Source organism: Dipodomys ordii, unplaced genomic scaffold, assembly GCF_000151885.1.
Source record: "Dipodomys ordii isolate 6190 unplaced genomic scaffold, Dord_2.0 Scaffold20, whole genome shotgun sequence".
Classification (NCBI taxonomy): Eukaryota; Metazoa; Chordata; class Mammalia; order Rodentia; family Heteromyidae; genus Dipodomys; species Dipodomys ordii.
Window position 1 is genome coordinate 8,192,296 of NW_012267236.1, and position 25,545 is coordinate 8,217,840.

Below are 25,545 nucleotides of genomic sequence, written 5' to 3' on the forward strand. Positions count from 1 at the left end.
TCAAGTGGTAGAGCGCTAGCCTTGAGCTGAAGAGCTGAGGGACAGCGCCCAGGCCCAGAGTTCAGGCCCCATGACCGGACCCAAAAAAAAAAAGAGTCAAGGACTTTCCTGCCTGAGCTGGCTTTGAACTTTGATCCTCAGATCTCAGCCTCCTGAGTAGCTAGATTACAGGTGTGAGCCACCAGCACCCAGCTTTTTGTTCCTTTCTTGACAGGATCCTACTATGTAGCCCAGGCTGGCTTCACATTCTGAATTCTTTTACTTATCTACTTGATTACAGGCATGTGCCACTACACCTAGCTTTGTTTTGTATTTTATATCCAGCTAATTTACCACCCTCTCAGTAATTTTTTTTTCTTTTTCTGTCAGTCCTAGAGCTTGAATTCAGGGCCTGGGCACTGTCCCTGAGCTTCTTTTTGTTCAAGGCTAGCACTCTACCATTTGAGCCACAGTGCCACTTCTGCCTTTTTCTGTGGTACTGAGGAATCGGACCCAGGGCTTCATGTATGCTAGGTGAGCACCCTACCTTTAAGCCACTTTCTTAGCCCCCTCTCAGTTAAAAAAAAAAAAAAAGTTTGGAAGTGGGTTCTGGTAGCTCACTCAGGAAGCTGAGATCTGAGGATTGCAATTTGAATCCAGCCCAGGCAGAAAAGTCTGTGAGACTCTTATCTCCAAATAAACAGCTGTTAAAGCTGAAGTGGAGCTGTGGCTCAAATGGTAGACAATTAGCCTTGAGCAAAGTGAAGCTTAGGGACCGCACCCAGGCCCTGAATTCAAGCCCTAGTGCCAGTGCAAGAAATAAAGCAAAGAGCTATGGGCATGCGTATTATATCTACAAATAATGACCATATTAGAAATTAAATGAGAAAAATAAATCATTTATGAATTAACAACAATGAATATTCATATTTATTAGCATAGTTTAAACATGTTTAAATGAAAGTGGCATTTTTTACATTAAAGAATTTCTGATCTCGGGGCTGGGAAGGTGGCTCAGTGGTAGAGCGCTTGCCTTGCATGCATGAGGCCCTGGGCTCGATTGCTCAGCACCACATGAGCAAAAAGAAAAAAGCCGGAAGCGGCGCTGTGGCTCTAGTGGTGAGGAACAGCACCCAGGCCCAGAGTTCAGGCCCCACGACCGGACCCCCCCCCCAAAAAAAAAAAAGAATTTCTGATCTCACTGAAAACAATATATCTTCTGTATTGAATCAGTTACTTATTTATTTATTTAGAACTCTAGGCCTGTCTCTGTTTCTCAGCTCTTCAGCTCAAGGCTAGTGCTCTATCACTTGGGCTACAGCGCCACCTCTGGCTTTCTCTGCTTATGTGGTGCTGAGGAATCAAACCCAGGGCCTCATGCATGCAAGGCAAGCACTCTACCATTGAGCCACCTTCCCAGCCCCCTTGAATCTGTTATTGATTTCATTAGTTGAGGATTTAGAAGCAAGTCTGGTTTCACACAGATAAGTAGTTGGAAAGGAAAACAGTATTTTGATACCCTTTCCAGATAACCACCTCTGGTGGAGACATAACAGGAAGAATATAGTGACAACATAGCTGGTGTGGACTTGAATACCAGTGTTTGACCATGCTCAGGAACTAGCAATTCTACTTCCTTTTATGCTAGATTTCTAAGGTGTGTCCATGTCAACCCAGTAACAAAAGCAAATGACATCTCAGAATTATTACGAAACAATTCTGAATTCTCAGAAGTCCCCAACAGGTCTTAAGGCTCTCGAGAGTCCTGGAGCACACTGTGTGAGCCAGTAGATTAGACTGCCCCAGGAGGCTGCGGGGACAGCAGACCCACCCAGCTACACCCCCCCCCCCCAGGCACTTCAGAACCACCAGCTTCAGTGATGGTCAGTGAGTGTCTCTCTAGCCAGAAGCTTCTAGGGGCTCTTCTCACCAAATGTGGAGACAAAACTTTTCTCCCATAGCTTTACTCCTAGTGCCCCCATGGCCAAGAGTAAACCACATTGCTTTCCTTCAAAAATATTCCTATGTCAAAATTTTGACTCCATTTTAGCGCTGACAGATCCTCGCACAAGCGCATTGTGTCTCTGGGTAAAGACCCTCATGCCACAGGTCCCCCACAGTGGGCAGATAACAGAGCACCAAGAGAAGTGGCTGTGGCCCGCCCAGCAAGCAGGACTATGTGGTCTAACGTGATTCCAGAAAGCATGAAGTATGTGGTCTAACATGGAGATGGAAAATGATCACTTAAGAAGTTTTCAAGAGCCAGGTGCCAGTGGCTCACACCTGTAATCCTAGCTTTTCAGGAGGCTGAGATCTGAGGATCTTGGTTCAAAGCTAGCCCGGGCAGGAAAGTGAAACTCCTGTCTCCAATATACCTCCAGAAAAACTGGAAGTGGCACTGTGGCTCAAGTGGTAGAGCATTAGCCTTTAGCTGAAGAGCTGAGGGACAGCGCCCAGGCCCAGATCTGAAGCCCCACAACCAACAAAAAGAAAAAAGAAAAAAAAAAACCTTCAGGGCTGGAAATGTGGTTTAGTGGTAGAGTGCTGGCCTAGCATGTATGAAGCCCTGGGTTCCTGGGTTCGATTCATCAGTACCATATAAACAGAAAAGCCAGAAGTGGTGCTGTGGCTCAAATGGTAGAGTGCTAGCCTTAAAGCACAGAAAGGCTTAGGGACAGAGCCCAGGCCCTGAATTCAAGCCGCAGGACTGGCAAAAAAATTTTTTTTTCAGTTATGCTTTCCAATTCCAATATGGCTTCTGAATTCTGTTCTAATTTCACCTCATCTGAAGTTCTCTCAGCTCTCATGTTTAGAACCTATTCTGTGGTTGAAAAGATGCACCTCAAAATACATGGTGTAGCTGTGTGTTAGCGGCTCATACTTGTCATCCTAGCTATTCAGGAGGCTGAGATCCAAGGATGGCAGTTTGAAGCCAGCCTGAACAAGCAAGTTCATGCGACCCCCCTATCTCTTATTAACCACCAGAAAGTCAGGGGGTGGAGCTGTGATTCAAGTAGTAGAGCTCCAGCCTTGAGCAAGAAAGCTCAGGGTCAGCACCCAGGCCCTACATTCAAATCCCAGAACCAGCACACATATGCATACAAACACATGCACAAACAAAATTTTAAAAAAGTGATCAATGCCAGGGCACTGTGAGAAAGACAGAAGTCCAGAAACAGCAAAAAGACTAGTAGCTGCCCATGGCACTGGCAGGAGGGAATCTAGGACAGAGAAACCCTTCTCGAGAGTGGTGGGTGCATGTCACTAGGCAACTCCTGATCAGTCGTATGTGAAACAAATAGCAAGCCTTTGATAAGTATGGATGCTAGGTAGTAACTGAGTTACTGTAAGTTTGCTAAATACATGCACGTCCTACAATAAAGAATGTTGATGGAGAGGTTGTGTGTGTGTGTGTGTAGAATATGTGGAAGCTCCTACTTTTGTTCTATTTTGACTTGAACTTGCAACTGCTCTAAAAAGTAAGCCTATTAAAAAGTAATAACTGATGTGCTAACATAGTAAAAGAATGAGACTCATGTTCCTCCAAGAACACATTGGAAGTAAATGCCTTTTTACTTACACAGGATATTCAATGTTCTATTAATATCTACTTATGCCCTGAATGGTGGAACCTCTCTTCAGATTCCATTCCTTATGCTTCAAATGTAAGGCAATGAGAATGGCCAGTGAAAGCGGAATACGACACGGGAAAAATGCAAGGCCCTGTGTCCCTGTAGGAACAGAAACTCTAAACTTTATAGATCATTTTAAGCACCCATGTAAATCCCAACTCTTTTGGGTAGTTAGACATTAAGATGCTCAAGTGTTACCTGACCACACAAACGTTATCATTGCTAACTGGACCTTCTGTAATAGGGTAGAGAGGACAGGCCTATGACCATAAACACGGTGTATTTAAGGGTGGTGGCATTTTGAGCATGGATAGCAATGCCACAGGGCTAAGTCCTGCAATACTGTTATATACCAAGTACCATCAGACTGCCCTGCTCTGATACCGACAGTGGGGACACAAAGATGTAAAGGAAATGGAGGCTTGCTTTGACATGTGGAAATATAGGTTAGGAAGGACCTCTCTGTACATCACTTTAATAACAATAATGAGTTATTAAGCTGGGCAGTAGCTCACACTTGCAATCCTAGCTACTCAGTAGGCTGAGATCAGAAGACCCAGGTCTGAAGCCAGCCTGGACAGGCAAATTTGTGACTCTAGGAACCACGAAAAAGCTGGACTGGAGGTGTGGCTCAAGTGGTTGAGTGCCAGTCTTGAGCATAAAAGCTAAGAGAGTGTGCCAGGCCAGTTAAGCTCTTGTACCCAGTACTGACACAGGGAAAAAGCATATCTATTTTCAGGTTTTCATGAGAATTGTGGTAAGCACCCATACTCAATCAGCCCTTCTGTCATCCGAAACTTATGTGTGGAACTTCAGCTGTGTATGAGCAGCAGTTACAGCTTCCAGACGTCTGAGGTGATGGCTTCCTTCTATTCTCAGTAGCACGGCCAGACTTAGTGTTGCTCATCCCACACCCTGGAATACTCAGGGGGCTCATATTGGTTTAATTTACTAGCTCAGCTTGGATTCTCCACTTGTTGACAGTTATGTAAAAACGCAACGTCTGGATGTCTGGTTTTGCTTTAATGGAGAGCAGGTGCAGTGCTGGACTACTGACAGGAAAAAATGTGGACAATCTCAATATTAGGTCAAAAAAAAAAACCCAACAAAACTATTGAGCCTGGTGTGATAATGCTATAGTCCCAGCACTTAGGTCAGTGAGTTTGAGGCTTGAGACCAGCCTGGGATACACTGGGAGATGCTATCTCAAAAAGCCAATTAAGGTAAACTTATTACCTCAAGAGGTTGTGGAGATCCCAATGAGCCTAAGCTGAAGGGAAGTATTATCCACAAGTACTCTAGTGTTGGAATTACAGACACAAGATCAGATCAGATCCACTTCCTGTTAGGAGCCTGTGGTATTCCCAGTTGTTGGACCAAAAAATTCAGCCTTGCTGCTGTGGACTTTTCTTGGGACAAGTGTCTTACCTGTCCCATGCTGCTTCCCACCTAGACTCACCTATTCAATACTCTTAGGGAAGAGCTGAACCCTTTTGCCTGATAGTTAACAGAAGAAATGAACCATGTCCTGGGACACTTTGACTCTTTCTTTGCCATGCAGGATTCCTCTTCTGGGGAAGAAAATAATCAGTTACCTGCCACTAGATGAGAAAGGGTCTGCAGAATGAAAGTGGTTTACTTATGAGAGATACAGTGTGAGATGCTGTAGTGGTCACAACTTCCCTTGGGTTGAGATGTTTTTACACATGCTATTTTATACTCTCTTGCTGCCTGGAGAAGCCGGGAATTTGTTGTTTTTTTTGGGGGGGGGTCCGGTCGTGGGGCCTGAACTCTGGGTCTGGGTGCTGTCCCTCAGCTCTTCAGCTCAAGGCTAGCGCTTCACCACCTGAGCCACAGCGCCACTTCTGGCTTTTTTCCTTTTGCTTATGTGGTGCTGAGGAATCGAACCCAGGGCCTCATGCATGCAAGGCAAGCGCTCTACCACTGAGCCAACTTCCCAGCCCCGAAGCCGGGAATTTCTTAGGGGACCATTTGCGGAAACTGGTGTGTGTTGGGGGGTAACTGAAATGGCAGCTTCGGCTTTGTTTGGAACCAAATCCTGTCCTGTCTTTGGAGTTTTAAATCTTTCACCCACTGCCTTACAAAATCAATCAATGAAGGTCTTGGCAGGCACAGGACTAGAAGACCCCCGCCACTCCCACACCTCACATTTCTAGTCATAAACACGCAGGCTATGGAAGCAAATTAAGGGACAGGAATCACCATGACTAGTCAGACGATAAAAGTAGTGGAGCAAGTTTTGAATGATGGATGCAGGCTTTCCCTGACATCGATATAGCCGGTAGCCACAAGACCCCAGGCAGAGGCTGGCTACTTTGTTGTTCTGCCCCATATATTTGGGAAATCTGTACGTGGATGTGGACAGGAAAGCTAGAAATCCAATGTGTCCTTTATTCCACCTGGTAGGCACCCCTGGGAGCCCTATGCTGACTCCCTTGTCAGCAGGCTGGTGGAAGGTTCTCTGGCTCCCGGCTGAGAGTGGGCTGGGCAGTGGAGATGCTAAGCCAAGGCAGAGTCCTCAGCACTGAGAGGGGGCAGGGCTGAGGAAGGAGGACACAACTGGAGGAGATGGTGAGGGGCCTCAGAGGGCTTATTCTGGGCGTTCTGAGGTGACAGGCATTCCCCCATGTCCACCAAGGTAGCTGGGAAGAGGTGTAGCTGCTGCTGCCCATGGTGGTACAGAATCCTTCTGAGGTCTTTGCCCTTTGTCACTGTAGCTAATGTTGTGACCAAGAGGAGGCCGCTGAACTCGCCAGGAGCCCCATCTTTGGAGATGAGCTGTTGGAGCATTAGGATTTAGATGGAAGTGGAAAGGAAGGTCAGGAGAGCAGCTGAGAGGAGGCTGAGACCTGTGCAACCAGGTCCCTAGGTGTCCAGTGGTCCTGAGGGCAAGGGGCTGCAGACCCGTGGCCTGGACCCCTGAAGATGAGACAGCTGGGGCAGAGGAAACTGGCCCCTTGCCTAGGAGATGGGACTCGGGCACCAATAAAGAGCCGCCACCCTCTGTGCTGCAGTAGTCTCAGATGGCCTGCCCAGGAAGGAAACTAGTGGCCAGGGAGACAGGGCTTATTGTTGGGATATCACGGTGAGTGCCCAGTCCAGGAAAGCCCCTGTGATGTCCTGTAGGAAGAGCCAGGTCCAGCGGGCAGCCTCACCAACCTGTGTCTTCACACAGTCCCAGGTCACCTCACCTCTGGGAGAGAAGGAGAACATTTTGAAGTCAGGAAATGTGTGTGTGGCTGCATCAACTCACAGGACTACAATGCTGACCCACAACCTTCATCCCCGAGTAGCCGAGAGTGAACAAGGGGTGGGGAAATGTGACAGACTCAACAGGGCTGCCTAATCCCTGGGGGCTGGGAGTGGGGCCATGGGGTGGCGGGGTCCTACCTGCACGCCTTGTGGCAGTGCTCCTGGGCCTGGGCCAGGGCTGACAGCAGTAGATGCCACACTGGCAGTAGCACGCTCTGGTAGAGGAATAGTATCAGCTCCCTCAGAGACTGGCACAGCTGGTACAGGACATCAGGGAGCTGGACCGCAAGGAATGTCTGGTCAGAGCACCCAATGCAGCCAACCTAGGTCCTGAACGACTCTCCCCAGCTCCCTACCACTGCCCCTTCCCAAGAACTCTGCCTCTTGTAGGACTGGCACCCTGTCCAGCTTACCCTCTGGGAGAGACCAGTGAAACTGTCACCAAACCAGGAAAGGTGAGAAGCACAATGGGCAGAAAGGAAGCTGAGTGTGGCATTGGTGTGAGCCCAGGCTAGCTGCAAGCTGGGCTGAAGCATGGTAAGCAGGTAGGAGCTGCAGGCCGGCAATGTCTCCTCTAGCCAGCTGTGGAAGAGGTGGAGGGGAGAAGGGCAAGCTCTAAGTTTCCTCTGGCTAGCCTGGCTCTCAAAGCATAGCCAGGGAAGGGAACAGGAAGGGAAAAGAAAACCACAAGTCCCTCCTGATGTCTACATCCACCCTGTCCACCAGCCCCACCCTGAGCCCCAAGCCTTCTCTCTTTCACACCCTGGCTCTCCTTCTCTACCTGGGAGCAGCTCACCTGTAGCCTTGGAGGCTGTAGGAGTAGAGTTTGGTACACACTTGCTGGCCAGCAGGCACGACACCAGACGACTGAAGCAACTGACCGCTGAGGGAGGCTGAGTAAAGAAGCTCTGTGAGCTGGGAGGGGGGGGGGCAGGGACTTGGGGAGACACCATTGAGTTCTCAGGTTGCAGGGCCAGCTCCAGGCTGACTGGAACAGGCTCAGAGGACAGCACACAGGCCTGCAGGGCTGTGCCAGGTAATCAGGAGGAACAGGACAGCAAATTGGACCCAAACCATACAACTTAGAAAGCCTCAGGTCTGAAAGTCTGCTCTTCCATTTACTAGCTCTAATACTAAGCTATTTTAAATCTTCAATTTCCTCTGGAGTTTAAAGGACATAACACCCACTCAGATGATGTTATAAATATGCAACCGTGTGTGTGTGTGTGTGTGTGTGTGCGTGTGCGTGTGTGTGTGTCTCTCTCTCTCTCTGCCTGGGCTGGCTTCAAACCAGGAACTTCAGATCTTAGCCTCCTAAGTTGTATGAGCAGAGCCAGGCGCATAAATGTGTTACCACTTCCATGGTGCACGGTACCAGCCAAAGTGATGGAAATGTTATGTCTACAGATAGAAAAATCCATCAAAGTTTTTTCCCCCTGAAGTGTTGAGAGCTTTGCAGGGCAGTGAGTGCGGGGTGCCACGTCTAGCTGTGTGGGCCACCACTGTGTGCTCTGCCAGTCACTGCTTACCCTGGAAAGACCTGTGTGACCACAAGTCATGGCACAGCAAACCTACAGCAAAGACCAGCAGCAGCAGGAGCAGCCGGGTCCAGGGCGGCTGAGGGCCCCGTGCCTGCTCTAACAAGCCCTGGAGGACAGGGGGAAGAAACAGTGGTTAGAGGGGAGAGGGCTGGTCCTTGCTTCCTGCTTCAGACCCCAAGCCAGGCCTTGAGGATGAGAGTCAGGCCCACACATCAGACATAAGGTAATGGGGGTTGAGCCAGACCCAACCTGGGGTGTGCCAAGACATGCTGCACCTTGCAGGCCGCTTCACAGGTGACGGCATGCGGGTTGCCCTTATTTAGCAGCTCCTGGTTGGTCAGCTTGAAGGACTGAATGGTTTCTTGCAAAGACTTGCGCACCTATAGAATAGCACATTAGGTTGTGAATAGGAAATCTGGACTGGGAGAGACTCCTGCTTCTACCCGATTTCACGTTCCATGCCAGGTTCACAGCAAAGGTAGGGCAGTGGCAAAAGGGAACCCAGACACCAGAAGAGGCTCAGCCTCCCATCCTTCCAGGCCCTTACCTTCTTGGGGATCTGCTCCCAGGTCCTCAGCAGGTGCTCCAGCAGCAGGCTGTGGGTGAAGAAAGCACAGCCCTTTAGTCAGGCAGCCCACTCTGGCCTTCTTGCTGTTTATGAGGCTCTTGCAGGCTGAAAGCCGGTCCCACTGCCCCAAACTGCCAAGCAGCTCTCAAGGGTAAAGTTCCCACTTAAGTTGAAGCATGAGCCTCTAGAACAATGACCAGTGTTGCCCTTCTGCTTCCAGGACAGGGCCAGGCCAGCCTCAGGATGGAAACACGAACTGGAGTTTTTCTATGTGGGTCAGAAGCAAGCAACCCCACCCCCACATGCCTGGACTGTGACAGGTGCTTGGGGTACAGCTGCCTCCAGACGCTGGTGCTGAGGGGGTCCACAGTCAGGCATTGGGTCAGGCTGCTCAGAAGCTGCACAGGTGGACAGAAGAGAGAGTGGAATGTGCTGGGGGCTCAGGTTGGTGGAGGAAGAGTGCTGAGAGGTCATTATGTAACACACCCACCCAGAGAGTGCAGAAATAGTGTCAGGACTCACAGTTTTGAGACTGTCAAGGGGGCATCGGACTAGGGCTCAAAAATCATGCATCCATAAATGACAAAGCATCAGAGATCCCACACACCTGATACACTGCCTTTCCAGACCCAGGCTTGTGAGGGCAGAGCACAGGGTGCAGGGAAGGCGGCTGCAAGAGCACCTTGCAGAAATGCCAGGGAAATGGGCAGGACCCTGGCCAGCAAGCAGGGCCCACCACAGCTGATCGGCCAAGGAAAAGAAGCCTCCACCAATTCTTTACCTCTTTCTTCATCCCAGCCGGACAGCTAGGGGTGGCTCTGGACAGGAAAGAAGGGAAGTAGGTGTGCAGGGTAGATTCCGGCTTTGCTCCAAATGCTAGCACCTTCAGTCGGGGGTAGAGCTGACACAGCTGCTCCTGCAGGCTAGGGAGGTAAGAAGGGCCAGGCTCTGGTGAGCTGTGCCATGAGACCGTTTTGCCTGCTTGGGAGACTATACCCTGATACCCTGGTAGAGGAGCTATCACTGAGGGCCTTGTAAGGGCTCTAATTCTTTTTACTCAGACTCTGGAAAACCCGTAGAAAGCCATATACCCTTTCCCTAAGAAAATACCATATGCCAATCACTGATGGGCCCATACAATTTCAGGGGTTCACCAGTCCCTTGAAGCTTCCCATTTTTTTTTTTTAATTTTGTCTTTGTTGTTCATGGGGATTGAACTAAGGGCCTGGGTGCTATCCTTGAGCTCTTTTGTCCAAGGCTAGTACTTTACCACTTGAGCCACAGCTCTACTTCCTTCCCATTTTCTTCTTTTTCTCTTTTTAGTCAGTCATGGGCTTGAACTCAGGGCCCAGGCACTGTCCCTAGGCTTTTCTGCTTAAGGCTAATATTCTACCACTTTGAACCACAGCTCCATTTCTGGTTTTCTGGTAGTTAGCTGGAGATAATAGTTGCACAGACTTTCTGCCCAGACTGGCTTTGAACTGTGATCCTCAGATCTCAGCCTCCTCAGTAGCAAGGATTACAGGCGTGAACTACCAGTGCCTGGCTAAGCTTCCCATTCTTTTTTTGGTCCAGTCGTGGGGCCTGAACTCTGGGCCTGGGCGCTGTCCCTCAGCTCTTCAGCTCAAGGCTAGAGCTCTACCACTTGAGCTACAATGCCACTTCCGGCTTTTTTTCCCCTGCTTATGTGGTGCTGAGGAATCGAACCCAGGGCCTCATGCATGCAAGGCAAGTGCTCTACCACTGAGCCACCTTCCCAGCCCCAAGCTTCCTATTCTTTAACTTCCCAGGTTGTGACTCTCAGAGCTAGTGTGTCTGGAACAGAAGGGAGGGGGATAAAATTCCTGGGCCTGACCTTGCACTGAGATCTTTTCCTCGCATGTGTCCCCTAGAGCAGCCCTACCTGGGCGTTAGGGAGTTGTTGGGCATATAGGCAAAGTCCAACAGTGGGAAGAGATCCTTGGGGCCAATCACGCCAAAGCCCTTGGTAAGATTGGGGTGCATCCTGTGGGATAGGAAAAAAAGTTTTTTGTTTTTGTTTTAAATCATGATCCCAGCTAAGCCAACATTAAGAAAAAGGGCATAAATGCTACCCTATCCCTTAGTCCTTAATGGCTCTCTTTCCTTCCTCATCGTCACACTCAGAGGTGAGAGAAGCTCGCATCCATGGAGGGAGACCAGGCTCATAACATCCCATTCTGCTGTAACAGCCTTCTATGGAAACCCTGGGTCTTCCCTCACTGTTCCCCATACTTACAGGAACAGGCGATCCAGGTACGCAATAGCAAAGGGAGACAGAGACTTGATTCCTAGCACAGGCAGCATGATCCCCAGCCACACTGACAAGACAAAGGTCAGAGAGGAAGCCTTAGGCTGATACACAGGAAACACCGAGTGACCAGCTCTTCTGGCCCTACTTCTCTGTTACCTTTCAGTCCCTCGGTGAGACTGGAAAAACCTGCTTGCCCCATGGCCCACATGATGGTCAGGCATTTGGTTGGTCGGCTCTGGTGGGATCTTAGCAATTCCAGGAACTGGTTGGGGAGGACAGGTTGAGATAGCATCAGAAATACCCTAGAGCCTGCCCCATGGGAAGAGGGATGTTACCTGGGAGCGCAGGGAGCGCTGAGTGACATGGTGTGCTATGGCAGTGTAGTGCAGTGCTTCAGAGCACAGCTCACCCACCCACAGCTTCTGCCATGGACTGGCTTACCAACCCCCAAAAAGTCACTCAGTCTCTCTCCAATCCCACCAATAAAGTATGGGTCATGGCAGTACCTGCCTCGTGCATATTCCCAGCAGGTACACATTACGTGCTGGCCAGCTTGTGTTATTCCTGTGCTGCAGGGTCTTTCACCATCACACAAAGGAGCCAGGTCTACAGATTCTGCCCAGACTCCCCAGTTCTGGCCCTGACATCCCCACCCAGGGCTCACCTTGGCCAGGTTTGCGGTGGCAATCTTGGGCCTATCCTGCAGAATGGCCTGGATACAGATGCGGTATCCATGTAGTGACTCCCCTGAAGAGACACATGTTCTCAGACTTACTTGCCATTTGTGGCGATCTCCTTGTTCTCATAGTTGTGATCCTAGCACTCAAGCTCAAGGAGTTCTAACCTCCTCCCTGTCCAAGAAGACTGTGAAAATTAGTACATTTCTCTGTTGGATACAGAAGAAAAGGAACAGGCTACCAGATGGTTACGGCTCACAGGTCTCCCCCTCACCTGGTGTTTTATCCAGCTCTTGCAGCATGGTGAACAAACAGTGGTCAAAAAAGAGCTCCAGAGACCCTGCCGCCTTCGTCAGGAGCCCTCGGATGATCCCACGCAGCTCCGGGCTCACCAGGCTGTAGGGATAATCTGGTGCCCGTTGGGCTCTATATAAGTGCTTGGGACCCTGGTAGCTTCAGAACACTGCCTCCTGAGTGGAAGCAGAGGTCCCTGTGCTGAGGCTAACATCCTCCCTCTCCCAAGAAGGCCCAGCCAACTTACATAGCCACACATAAACCAGGTGGGGGGCACTGGGCTGTTAAAAATGCACAGCCCATTCAGAATTTCCTTGATCCTGTCTGAGCAGAGAGGTTGGGTGACTAACCATGTGTGTGCTGGCTCAGGGTGGGCTCGTTACGTGGGGCCTGGAGCTTGTAGTTGAGATAGCTGGCTAGGTCCTTCAGCCATATGGAGGGGTTCCCAGTGAACACACTCTGGCTCTTGTCCAATTCCTTCTGCAGAGCTGCCACATCTAGCTGCCAAGGACACATACTTCAATGGTGGGTTATAAGTGAGGGGAAGGGAAGTGAGGGAGGTTGGGGAAAGGGGCTGAATGGAGGGGGTGGGAAGGACCACAGGTTTCTGTTCTTAAGCCGAGGTATGTTGAATGCCACAGTTCTGCTGCATCCAGATCTTGAGAAAGTATGGGGCAGTGCAGCTGAGTAGGCTAATCTCAACTTCCTGGTAGGCCTTTCACATGTTCAAGGGGGAAAAAGCCAGAGGACAAGATGGGATGTGAAAGATCACTGCTTCAGTGAGAAAGGGAACCACAGCCAGCTTTCCTGTCCCCTTCCTAGTGCCTCCAAGAATTTCTTCTCATTCATCTGTGTTTCCATATAAACTTCCCATTTGTTTTCTATCTGAAGTGCAAACATTCTTGTTCCCTTGGCCTTTCTTTTTCTGAGCCACTCTCAACTCAGTGTTCAAAACCCCACAGGTCCCACCCCTGCCTGACTTCCCACCCCCACCTTCTCTGTACCCAAATTTCAGATCCTTCCATGCCTGGAGTCTAGGAACACTCACAGCTTTCATTGCCTCCTCCAGGCTACGGAAGGGGCCCTGCTTCTGGTTCTGGTTGTTCAGAGTTGCCACCTTCTTTGGCTGCTTCTTGTTGGCTGGTTTCTTAGGCTCCACAGCAGGGGGTGGAACCTGTTCCTTATTCTGCCGCTTCATGATTTTCTCAAAGCCTCGCTCGTAAAGGGTGCTGGTGGTCTGGATTGGAGCTGGGGTGAAGACAGAGAAAGGGGGGTGACAGGAAAAGCTGAAGTCACCAGAGCTTGGCAAGGACAGTGGCCCCTTCTCTAACAGCACATAATTCATCTGCCTGGAGAAAAGTCAAGGCATCTTCTCGCTTGGGGGCTGCTCGGGAGCACCGTGGCCACCTGGTGGCTGTTTTCAGTCACCACAGTCTGGCTCTTGCAGACTGGACAAGTTGTTTCGTGGGGTTTTCCCCACTCTCCCTCTCTTTTTGAAATCAGAGATTTCAGAGTGTATGGGAATCCGCAGAGGCGCTGATACAGAAACCTGGCTTCTTTGGCGCCTGGCTGCTAGTGTGGGAGGGCAGGCTTTCCACCCCATTTCCACCCCATTTCCTCCTGATTCCCACATGACAACCCTATAATCAACAAGTAGCAAACTTTCTCCACTCCTCGGGACACCGAGGGCACATATGCCAACTGGGACTAACTCCTGGTGGGTGCTGAGTGTGTTCTTTCGCTGGGTTACTGTCCGTCCCGGCCCGGCCTGCGGGCTACTTGAGAGGCGTGGTGTAGGATCCAGAAACCATGCCTCCGCCCGATGCTCAGCCCGGGGACCGGCGAGGGCCCGGACAGCTGGGAGGGTGGCGTGCAGCTGGAGCCTGAGTCCCAGTCCACTCCGACACGCGACCCTGGGCCAGGAGTCCGCCTCGCTGGGGCTCAGTCCACCCTTGTGTGCGGAGAGGACGGCCACTCCCCGTGCGCCATTTGCCAGGTGGCCGGGGGAATCTGCCGGCAGACGCAGGCCCTCGCGGGGCCAGGCGAGCACCGGGATCGCGAGCTGCTCGCCACGCCCGTCCCGCCCCGCAGGCCCAGGTGGGCGGCGGCCGGTACTCACGGGTCAGGTCGTACTTCCACACTCCGTTCGCCTCCCCGAGGGCCCGACGGTCCCCGCCGCCACCTCGACCACCGCCGCCGGCCCTAGGCCGCCGGCTCTTCTTCACCACTTCCCAGCGCCCTCCACCTGCCGCTGTGGCTGCCATGGCTTCAGCCCTCCGCCCGGCCACCTCCCGTTTTTCCGGTCGGCGCGGGCGCAGCGCAATGCCACGTCTTCTAGCTGCCGCCGTGAGGCCGCCTGGGACTTGTAGTTCTTTTGCCAGTCACCGCGAGGCAGCCTGGGACTTGTAGTCTTCCCACCGCGTTCCCTGCGGGGCTTGGGGCTAAGCGGCTCAGCCCAAGTCCCAACTCCTGCTTGGACAGCCCCGAGGGGAAGCGGGCAGCTTGCAAAAATCCTTGACCCAGTACTTGCTGCACCCGTCCTCATTACTGGCTGACTTGGAGATAGATCCGTTTCCATTTTTGTTGCTTTTCCAACGGTGCGAAAAGAATGGGCTGGAAATAGTTCTCACCTGGAGAGTGTTTGAAGCTTAAATGGTTCTTTCTTTCTAGAAAGGTGCTAGCAATCCTGTTGCTAATGATGAAACTTTAGGTTTAGTGGGCAATACAAATCTAATCTATTGAGAAAGAACCCGAAAGTGTATGGATTGAAGGGAACAGGCAGACTTTGGGAGGGCCTGAAGTGGAGAGGCCCAAAACACTGATCAGAATTTCTCTGATGAGAGGCAGAGAAAAGTCTGGAATTGCCAGATCAGGTTTCCCTTTCAAGCAGTGACAGAACAGGTGCTGGCTTCTGCCATTAAATGTCCATCTCAAGTTGCAGATGTGGCAGGGAAGTGGCCAGTCCCAGACTGTGGAGACCCTGCAGCCAGGTTACTGCTCAGATGTCCACATCCCTGGAGTGCAAATTCTTAAGAGAATGCACAGCTAAGGGACTAATAAAGTCCTCAGATAGAAAGTTAAGGAAGGCTTTCTGAAGGAGACAACAGTTAAGTTAAATTTCGAGGAAAGGGAACATTTTCATTGCTTGAGGATTAGGGTGAGAGGAGAGAACATTTGAATTCTATAGGTGTATTAATTTAAGCAAAGCCCTAGAAGTGGAGAACTGAAAGCGGTGTAGTATGATAGTAAGCTATGAGATTTTGGAGGTGATGAAATTGGAAAGGAAACTGAACCCATACAAGGGCCTTGCCTTCCAAATCTGGACTTCATCCACCAGGACCTGGGAAGCTACTGGGAAGGTGGCATGAACTACTCATTTTTGGAAATGAACAAAAACTGGTTGGAAGGATGAGTTTGGCAGGGGATATGCACCATCCTTCATCCATGACTGGCTTTGCCTCAGGGAACTGAGATGGAATGATTTTTGGGTCAAGGAATATAATTAATTTCTCAGATCATTCGTTCATCTCTACTAAGAGGGCAAGAATAAGCCCCCTCTTTGTTTGATCTCTGCTGTGTCTCACGTATGATCACAGAGACGCCCTGTTTGGGGAAGAGAAACAGAAATGGCTTTCCATAGAGGCAAAGCAGGGGCTGCTCCCCAATGGAGACAGGCATGATGAATGAGGAAGGGACTTCTCTTTTCTAGTTCTTACTGGAATAATCTGGAAAGTTATCCATTATAACTTGGCATGTAGGGGATAAAAGAAATTAGAAGTGACTTTGTATCCATAAGCTCTGGCTATTTGAAGAATTAAACATTGGCTATTGAGGCAATCCTAGGTAAGTACCCACATGAAATTTGGGACTCAGAAGATGTTGGTTTAAGAGGTCAGGTAGATGTCCAGTGTAGGGGCACAAAGAAGGGTAAGATCATTTGATCTTTATATGAGTTTTCTATTGCTTATATAACAAATCATCACAGGCTAATTAGGCTTAGAACAAAACAAATTTATTATCTTAGAGTTCCGAACAAGAGGAGTCTGGCTCACATCTTGATGGGCAGAATAGAATCAAGGTGTCTGTGGGAATGTGCTCCTGAGGCCAGTGCATTCGCCTTGCTTCCTTAGCTTCTTGAGGCTGCTTGAATTCCCCAGCTCTGGCTCTTTCCTATCTATCTAGCAACAGTTGGTCAACTCTTACATCATATCATTCTTCCTCTCTTTTGGATTCTTGTGATTACTTTGTCTTTCTCCCTTCCCCCCTACCCCCATGGATAATCCAGCACATTTTTCCCAAGGTCCATGGAGTGGTAGTTTATTTTCCACCCATAGCCCTACTTTCCCTTTGTCATGTGATTTCACATATTCACAGGACTATTATAATTTTTTGTTGTTGTTGTTGGTCATGGGGCTTGAATTCTGGGCCTGGGCGCTGTCCCTCAGCTCTTCAGCTCAAGGCTAGCACTCTACCACTAGAGCTACAGTGCCACTTCTGGCTTTTACTGCTTATGTGGTGCTGAATCAAACCCAGGGCCTCATGCATGCAAGGCAAGCACTCTACCACTGAGCCACCTTCCCAGCCCTACATGTATAATTTTTGTGTGTGTGTGTGCTGGTATTGGGGCTTGAACTCAGGGCCTGGGTGCTTTCCTTTACCTTTTTTGCTTAAGGTTAGCATTCTACCACTTGAGCCACAGCTTCACTTCTGGCCTTTGGTAGTTAACTGAAGATAAGCGCCTCACAGACTTGCCTGCCTAAACCATGATCCTCAGATCTCACATTGCTGAGTAGCTAGGATCACAGGCATGAGTCACTAGCACCTAGCTGACATGGACAGCTTTTTTGGGAGAGGCATTGTGCTGCCTACCATACTCACTTTATGATCAAGATAGTCTAGGCCTAAAGTTGAACGTTGGATAATGCAGAAAATGACTCCTTTAACCTTGTATAGACTACATGAAATTCTTTTAATATTAGGCAGGGGAATTAAAAGTCATCAAAGCCAGGTGCTGGTGAATCACGCCTGTAATCCTGGTTACTTCAGAAGCCTGAGATCTGAGGATCGAAGTTCAAAGCTAGCCTGGGCAGGAAAGTCTATAAGACTCTTATTCCCAATTAATCACCAGAATTAAGGCACTAGCCTTGAGCAAAAAGCTCAAGGACAGTGCCCAGGCCTTGAGTTCAAGTCCTACAACTGACCAAAAAAAAGCCATCAAAGTAAATAAATGTAGACAAGGAACTTGGAGAAAAACAGGATAAGGTCTGTGGGGGTTGGTAGGGGTTAGAGGTCAAGTTCAGAATGACCAGACACAAGCTGTTTATTTGACTTGTGCTCTAGAGTCAATGGAACAATGGTGAGGGTCTCTGAGAAGGGTTCTTGGGCAGGCCAAAGAAGAGATAGTTACAACTCCATCTTGGTCAGATCCAGGATGGTAAGGAGACTTCTGTGAGGGCTAGCCTAAAGCTAGAGGAACTCTGGAGGTCCTATCTCTGTGGTTTCTGGTGAGTACTGAATCAGAAGTCAAGAGGTCTGAATTCTAGTTCAGATTTCTACCACCCTAAGTGAGTCACATCCCTCTAATCAGTCCCTGAGGGCTGATCTAGGTGACACATTGTGCACACATTCACTTTAGCATACTTCAGGCCAGGAGGCTTCCAGGATCTTGGCTGCTTCCACCCTTTTCCGGCATCTAGCAGGTACTTAGACTCGCCTTTGCCTAAAAGCACTCATTCCTCACTTGGGCCTGCAGATATGGCCCTCCAAGAGGGTCACAGAAAGCAGGAGGGAAAGCTTGTCTTCCCTGTCTCCATTTTGATCTCAGTCCTTGCTCTGAGCCATTGCCTCTGGAGTCACCTTGCAGCCACCTTGAAACCCAGGAAGGTCAGGACTGATGGATAACACCTCGTGACAAAAGTCGATGCTGACCCCCTGCAAGGCAGCTGTGACTTTGACTTTCTCATGGCAATCAGGCCCCACCTGATCATCCTGAAGTGACAAACCAGACCAATCTCTGACCACCTGTGACTAGTTCAGCTTAATAGTTGTGCATTCCTCTCACCTTGCCTCAATTCTTACTTGATTAGAATCTGTAGCTTATGTTTGTACCCAAAGCTGGGCTGGCATTCTTACTTTGCCTCTTCCTGAGGTATGCTTATCTTGTTCTTCATCACTATGCATCTCAGCATATTTGGTGTACTGGAGCTGGGGGCTAGACCTGGCAAGTGGAATACTTGGAGCTGGGGCCTGGGGCCTAGAACAGGAGGAAACACTGGGAATGTGGCCTGTGTGGATGAGGCAGCTTTTCTGACTTGCTTTTTCCACTGGAACTTATTCATAGATAACCACCACTCAGGGGATGAGGTGTAGCTCATTGGTAGAATGTCCAGTGTACACAAGGCCAGGAGAGAGAGAGAGAGAGAGAGAGAGAAAACAGCACCCAGGACCCGAGTTCAAGCCCTATGACCAAAAACCCCCAAACAAACAAACAGAAAAAACAACAAAGAGAGAAAGAAAGATTGATTGTGCCCTCTGGGCCTCAGTGCTCATGGCTGCTTGTTCTCTGAACCCTCCCAGTCTGTCATGTGAGTCCTTGTCCCCAGCTGCAATGCTGCTGTGACAATGGGTGGGGATCATCATACAGTCCAACTGGCCCAAAGGCACTGGAACTGAGCACTCTCCACCAGGCACTCCATAGCCCCACAGCTACTTTCCAGGCTGCCACTGACCGTCACAGGTCTTGACTCCGTTTCTCCTCAGGAAGTGGGCTCCTTTGCCTTCCCTTAGACTCTTGTCACCAGGGTTGAGTTAGGTCTAGGCAAGTCTAGTGCTAGTGGCTTCTGATGGCAGCAAGGCTCTCCTGTATAGCCATCCCCTCTGGAGCAGGAAAGGACAGAAGTGACCAACCCTGACTCTCAGCTGGGGTTCAGTCAAGGGAGACATACCATAGACTTTTTACCACACAAGTTTATTTAAATAAAAGTGGACACATATGTAGGCTGGTGCCTGAGGGGCAGGGGTTGGAGGTGGGCAATGGGGGCAGACGGACAGTGGGGGGCCAGGCAGAATCTGTGTGGTGTGAACCAGGCTTCAGGAGGGAGCTGTTGGGGCCTTGGGGCAGTGCTGGGGCCTTGGTGCTGGGGTAGAGGGTGAGCCTAGTGCCAAGGAGGTCATTTCTGTCCCTTGCTCCCCGCCTTCTCTCTGACCCCCACACCCATAGCACCGCCTCCTCAGCCCCTCTCCCTCTCCTGACATCAGCCCTCCCCTCAACTAGTAGGAAGTCAAAAGACAAAATAAATAAGAATCAGTGAGTCCTGCCCTGGCCTTGGCCCTGGGGAGAGGGGAGCCAAGCCAGGCACGCTGCCCCAGCCCTGCTGTCAGCCCTGGAAAAGAACGGGTAAAGTGCAAGGACAATCCAGTAAGTAAAAATATACCAATGACTTTGTCAAATATACAGCTGCTGGCTGTCGGGTGGCAGCAGCACCCTGGGAAGTGTTGGCCGACATAGCATAGAGACAACGGAAATAAATAGGGGCGGGGAGAGGGCAAGGGTCCTATCCCCCTGGGCCAGTGCCACTTGGAGGAGCTGGCTGGGCCTCTGCTTGCTCACCTGCCCCAAACCTCCCAAGCCCTGCTTGCCCGGCTCCCCCATGCTGGGGCACTGACACAAAGCACCCGCAGGCCAAACTGGCTGTAAGGAAAGGATTATAATGTGGGGTGGCATGGGGAGGGGAGGCACGGGGAGCCGCGCAGTCAAGCCGCCCTCAGTACTCGTCCTGGTCTTCCTGTTGCTGTTCTTCAATCTCATCATCCTCAGGGGGTGCAAATCCCTCCTGGATAGGGGAAGGAGAGGGACAGAGTGAGCCAAGGCCAGGATGGGAGTATCAGCTTCTAATGGTGGCCTAGAAGCAAGGGCCAAGTGCCAGGAGCCCTTCTTTCCCTGCTAATACTGCAAGGCAGGGTAGTGAGGGCAAGGTGACAGGGAAATTAGAAAACAGACATTATTTAAACAAACTAACAAACAACCCTCCCCCCAAATAAAGCCTGGTGCCATTGGCTCATGCCTGTAATCCTTGCTACTCAGGAGGCTGAGATCTGAGGATCACGGTTCAAAGCCAGCCCAAGCAGGAAAGTCTGTGAGACTCTTAGCTCCAATTAACCACCTGAAAACCGGAAGTAGGGCTTGTGACTCAAGTGGTAGAGCACTGGCCTTGAGCTGAAAAGCTCAGGGACAGAGCCCAGGCCTAGAGTTCAAGCCCCACGATGGAGCAAAAACAAAACAAAACAAAACAAAACAAAAAATGATATCTAGACTCAGGAGTTGTGACAGAACCAGAAACTCAGGCTGAAAAATGACCAGAACAGCAAAGATCTGAGTCAACTATTTAACAAGGAGCAGACCTAAATTCCTTCTACCACCCTCTCTTCTCTCTTAGATGTTAAATGAGATCCACTGCCTTTAGGGAAGTAATTGGGTCTCAGGCAGAAAGGGCTTTAAAAAAAAATACATCTGTGGCCAGGAAGAATTACCGCCCCCTCCCCTTCACCCCCGAAAAAGACCACAATGAACAAGTACCTGTGTCTCAAGACCCTTTGATTATAAGGGGCTACTCAGATCCATTATCTCCATGCTTGGGTGAAAATGACCCAAACAGGATAATGGGGAAATTATTAGGTGACCATATAGCTAGGCGGCCAGTTTTGAACTGAAACCCAAGCCCAGCTTTGGAGCATAAACAATAGAGTCCAAGGTCACCCACTGAGCCTTAGCTGCTATCTTCTGCCTGCTCTTTCCTTTTCTTTTTCCCTGCTGTGTCTTCTTGCACTAAGTAAATTCTGCTGGCTATTACTTTGAGGATGATTTCAAAATAATTTTTGTCATTAGCCCAAGACCCTGGTGGGTGGGCTTGGAAAACTGAGTTGAGTGTTCCCTTCTGCTGGGGAGATTTTTTTTCTGAATACTTTCCTGGTGCCAGGCACCAGTGGCTCATACCTGTAGTCCTAGCTACTCAGGAGGCTAAGATCTGAGCATTGTGGTTCAAAGCCGGCTGGGGCAGATAAGTCTGTGGGACTCTTATCTCCAAATTAAAAGCACTGACAAGCTTGAAGCAGAGCTCTGGCTCAAGTGATAGAGCACTAGCCTTGAGTACTAAAGCTAAGGGACCAGTTTAAGCCCCAGGATGAGCACTCTCTCACAAAGAAATACCCTCCTGGAGACAGCTGTATGGTACCCTGTACTGGTGATGTCATCAGCTGTAAATATTCTCCAGTCCAACTCTCTAGTCCTACTGTGTTTCTGGTCTTGATGCAGGGCCAAAGTTTGGGAGGAGCCAGCAGGCTTGGGGTGGGATGGGGAGGCTCACCTCAGTGGCATAGAGAATGCCAATGATGCCCGAGATAACAGGGCTGTTTTCACTTTCATGTTCTTGGCAGATGAGCTCAATGTCACGAAGCTTGCTGAAGTAGAAGTCACGTTCCTTCTCCAGCCCATCCACTGTCAGCTTCAAATCCAGGAGCTGCTCAGGCAGAAGGCAGTGTTTAAATCAGCTGACCCGCGTCTCCTCTGCCTGCCTGCCTGCCTGCCTCTTATCCCTGGTCACTCCGTAGGGCCTAGCCTTTATGCCCGGGAGATCTCAGCTACTTTTAACCAACCCACTCACCTGCTGATTGAGTTCAAGAATCTGGGCATCCGTCTCATGGCCGCCATTTCGTGCTGATGGGGGATTCTTCCGGAGGATACAGGGTGGGGCCACATTGCTCAGTCGGCCAGAGGTCTGCATGTTCTTGGGGCCTGTGGGGGACGTCCTCTGTGGAACTGCCCAGAGGAGAAGAGTCAGGTGAAGCCACGTAGCAGGAGTCAGCCTGGTGTGAGGTCTGGGGGTGGGGGTGGGGGGACAGGCCCATGCGATAGGCAGGCACTCCCCCGGGGGAAGGTCATCTACATCTAGGCCTCAAGCCTTAGCCACATACAATACTACAGCAACTGGGCAGCCTCTGGCAAGCCTGGGAGCACAGGGGCCACTAGAAAGTAAAGGAAGGGTGCGGGGCTGGGGTGCAAGGCAAGCTGGCCTGGGGCAGGCACACTGCCATGCGAGACACTGGGATGGCAGATTTGGGAAAGTAGGGTTTGGGAGGGGTCAGGGCTCTCTTATACTTATGGCCAGAACCTGAGGGAAAGGAGCTGGCCCAAGGTTTCCCCTTACAGAAAAGCCCAGGTCCAAAGCCACTCTCAGTGAATCAGTGAAACCCCCCCCCCCCCCCCCCCCCCCCGGGGGCCTATCTTAGGAGGGGCTCTGTTGCCCTCTGCTGGGCTACATGGGTATCTGAGCAATGGTGGCCACCGGCTCCTCCTCAGCACAGCCCACATGCTGTGGCAACTCGCTCTCTATTGCTGCACTTGCTAGACAGCACAGCTGCTTCTAATGCAAAGCAAGCGGGCGGTGAGGACAGGCCCAGGCGGAACAGCAGCGCAAACAGAGGAGGCAGTTCTGCTATGACGGGTCAGATGCGGGCTGGGGCTGCTTTTCTTCTCTTTCCCTTTCCAGCCTTGTTGTTACCCAAAGCTCTGCCACTTTTCCCCCACACCCTCTAGCACACCAACAAAGTAATTTCTAGAAAGTCATCTCTTGGGGACTTTGGGCTATGGGGCTTTAGGAAGGGGCAGATAGGATCAAGCTTCGTAAACTCCTGCTTCCAGAGGGCAGGGGCGAGCAAGGGCTGTGGTGCTGGCACCAGGCCCTTGGCCTGATGGACTTGGAGGAGGAATCATGCCAGCTTGCTGCCTCATGATCTTGAAGCAAACATGTCAGCTCACCCTCGGAAACAGAGTGCCCTGGGCTCTTACGGTCGGCTGCCACCATGGGTGCAGGTGGCTCTCCTTTCAGAGCAATTTTTGAAGCCCTCTCATCCCCTTCTGGGACTCCCTCATCTAAGTGGGCAGCAGGCGACGTCATCTGAACTCCGTGATAACAGTCTCCTCCAGGCTGGCAGGGCCGGGCCGGTAGCCCAGGGGGGCACTCCTGGCTATGAAGCTCTGCCGGCCCGGCCCCCCAAACTCCCTCCCCCAGCTCGGGCACATTACCTGCTGTGCCAATGAGTTTCTTGGATTTGTTGAAGATCTGATCACCTGGATTAGGAGGCGGCGCTGCGTCCTGGCCCTGCCGCGCCAGCAGAGGGTTGTAATCCTTCCCATCATAGTTTGCGTCAAAGAATTTCTTAAACCACTGAATAAACTCAAAATTATCTTGGAATTTTCCTTTCACTAATTTCTCTACAGGAATGATCTGAAATAGACCACATAAGCAGAACATGTTAACCACCTGTGGGGTGGGGCTGGCTTCCTGGGTGAGCAGGCCCAGCTCTCAGGAAAGCCAGCCCCAAGGCTGTCCATCTTTTCCACCCCCTCTCCCTCTCCCTTGGCACCACAAGCAGATAGGTAGGCCGGAGGTCTGACCAGGGACCCAGAGGCCTCCCTTTCCTATAAGAAGAATTTTGTAGGGAGGTAGCCCACAGTCCTGGGGTAGTCAAGGCAAGGGTGAGCAAAGAGACTTTTCTTGAACCCTATGGAGAGATATAACAGAGCAGAATACACAAAGCCGTGATATCTGGGGTTGGGGGTCCAGAGAGGAGAAAGGGAAAGGAAAGTCATCATGGCGTGATGTCAGGTGCTGGAGTGTTTTCCACTGTGACTTCAACTGTGGAGAGTCAGGGGGTAGAGAGTTGCATGTTGAAATGACCCAAGCAGCCCTTGTCACCCTGGCTGGTGGGCCATCTTCTTCCCCAGGGGCACACAGCTCCTCAGAGACCCCTGGGGGAACAGACACCTACTTTGTCAACACCCATCTTCTTGAAAGCTGCTTGCAGCACCTTGAAGTTGTGGATGTATTCATGTTCTAGTTTGGCTTGGAACTTGACCTTCCTCAAATGCACACAGCCAGGGAAGAGCATGTCCATGAACTGGCAGTAGGCTGCCCCTACGGAGAAGAATGGTGGAGGTCATCTTCTACTCCTTCGGTCCTCTGTTGTCTTGTCCTAACAATCCTGGGCCCCTCTTTTCACTCTCTGTCCAAAGGCTGGGGCTAACACTCCTCCAGTTTAGAAAGGTTCCCCCCAGTTTTCCAGGAATAAGTGCAATTGTTACTGTTCATTTACTTACTTATTCTTGGGTGGTGCTAAGCGGGTGCTAAGCCGGCATCCTGGCCCACAATGGCTACTTATTGATGCATATCTCGTATTATCATCATCAACACTATATGTAGGTGAAGCCTATTGGCCACTTAGCTAGACAGGTGATAGTATCTCACTAGGTAGATAGAAATCTGAGACCTAGAGAGCTGTCGTAACTTGCCCAAGGCTGCAGCAGCAAAAGAGCTGGGTGAGTGAGTAGGGTGGGCCTCCAGCTCTCTCTCTCCATGCTAATCACAAGCTACAAGCGCTGCTGTGCTATTCTGCCTTCCTACCCTCCCTTTCCCTCCAACAGGGCCGCTCCCAATCCCAGCTTCCTACCTGAACAGAGCTGTTCTATCTTGGTGTAGTTGAGGTGCAGGGAGTCATTGACCCACGCAAGCATATCATGGCGACTCAGATTTTCACTGGTCACAGATGTGGAGTACACATTGACGGCCATACCCCAGCTGCAAAGAGAGGAGAGGCGAGGTCAGACAGGGCCTCATGGGGTTTTCCAGCTGCCAGGAGAGGAGCCAGTGAGACCTGGGGCCCTACTTGTTAGTTACCTTGCTACAAAAAGGGGGCATATTCATTCATTCATTCACTCATTTATTTCATTTTTAAAAAATAGAATCTCAAATTAGCCTAGAATTCACTATAAGAGGCTAGTTTTGAACTCTTGACTATCTTGTTTCAGCCTTGCAAGTGCTACCACGTCCCAACTACTCCATTTTTAAAACATTTAAACACCTGGCACGTGTGAGGAGCAGGTGATACAAGGGTAACTAGTATGGTCCCTAGGGCTGGGAAGGTGGCTCAGTGGTAGAGCGCTTGCCTTGCATGCCTGAGGCTCTGGGTTCGATTCCTCAGCACCACATAAGCAAAAAGAAAAAAGCTGGAAGTGGCGCTGTGGCTCAAGTGGTAGAGCGCTAGCCTTGAGCTGAAGAGCTGAGGGACAGCGCCCAGGCCCAGAGTTCAGGCCCCACAACCGGACCAAAAAAAAAAACAACCCCAAAAACTAGTATGGTCCCTGACATTAAGGACTTCAGACAGGCAAATCCACTCAGTAGGGAAGGATGGACATAAAAGCACATAAAAATTCAAGGATGGCACAAACAAGGGTGTGAGCTCTTGGGTTTGGCAG

General features: G+C 50.5%; 2 protein-coding genes across 4 annotated transcripts in view; both read right to left on the minus strand.

Moving 5' to 3' along the window:
- Positions 1 to 6,003: 6,003 nt before the first annotated feature.
- On the minus strand, positions 6,004 to 14,515 carry Tmem214 (transmembrane protein 214). Of its 2 annotated transcripts, XM_013013793.1 has the most exons (17): positions 14,356 to 14,515; positions 13,285 to 13,484; positions 12,587 to 12,737; positions 12,217 to 12,351; positions 11,930 to 12,012; positions 11,422 to 11,527; positions 11,251 to 11,332; positions 10,897 to 10,998; positions 9,775 to 9,916; positions 9,300 to 9,391; positions 8,973 to 9,021; positions 8,701 to 8,805; positions 8,414 to 8,531; positions 7,681 to 7,777; positions 7,298 to 7,466; positions 7,023 to 7,162; positions 6,004 to 6,825 (listed from the first exon to the last, which is right to left on the minus strand). In XM_013013793.1, the coding sequence occupies exons 1-17, from the start codon at positions 14,498 to 14,500 to the stop codon at positions 6,699 to 6,701; spliced, it is 2,043 nt and encodes a 680-aa protein (XP_012869247.1). In that variant the 5' UTR covers positions 14,501 to 14,515; the 3' UTR covers positions 6,004 to 6,698. The 2 variants fall into 2 exon arrangements, with proteins under 2 accessions (XP_012869247.1, XP_012869248.1); XM_013013794.1 differs by lacking the exon at positions 14,356 to 14,515 and having other exon boundaries at positions 12,587 to 12,951; positions 13,285 to 13,377.
- A 4,669-nt stretch (positions 14,516 to 19,184) lies between these two features.
- Mapre3 (microtubule-associated protein, RP/EB family, member 3) overlaps positions 19,185 to 25,545 on the minus strand; it is a 56,764-nt gene continuing 50,403 nt past the window's right edge. Inside the window, exons 2-7 of one of the 2 annotated variants that reach the window (XM_013013577.1) lie at positions 24,741 to 24,868; positions 24,063 to 24,208; positions 23,317 to 23,518; positions 21,896 to 22,050; positions 21,599 to 21,751; positions 19,185 to 20,068 (exon numbers count right to left, since the gene is read on the minus strand). In XM_013013577.1, coding sequence (XP_012869031.1) covers positions 20,000 to 20,068; positions 21,599 to 21,751; positions 21,896 to 22,050; positions 23,317 to 23,518; positions 24,063 to 24,208; positions 24,741 to 24,861 — 846 coding nt within the window. In that variant the 5' untranslated portion in view covers positions 24,862 to 24,868 and the 3' untranslated portion in view covers positions 19,185 to 19,999. The remainder of the gene's footprint in view (positions 20,069 to 21,598; positions 21,752 to 21,895; positions 22,051 to 23,316; positions 23,519 to 24,062; positions 24,209 to 24,740; positions 24,869 to 25,545) is intronic. The other variant, XM_013013578.1, reaches the window with a different exon arrangement.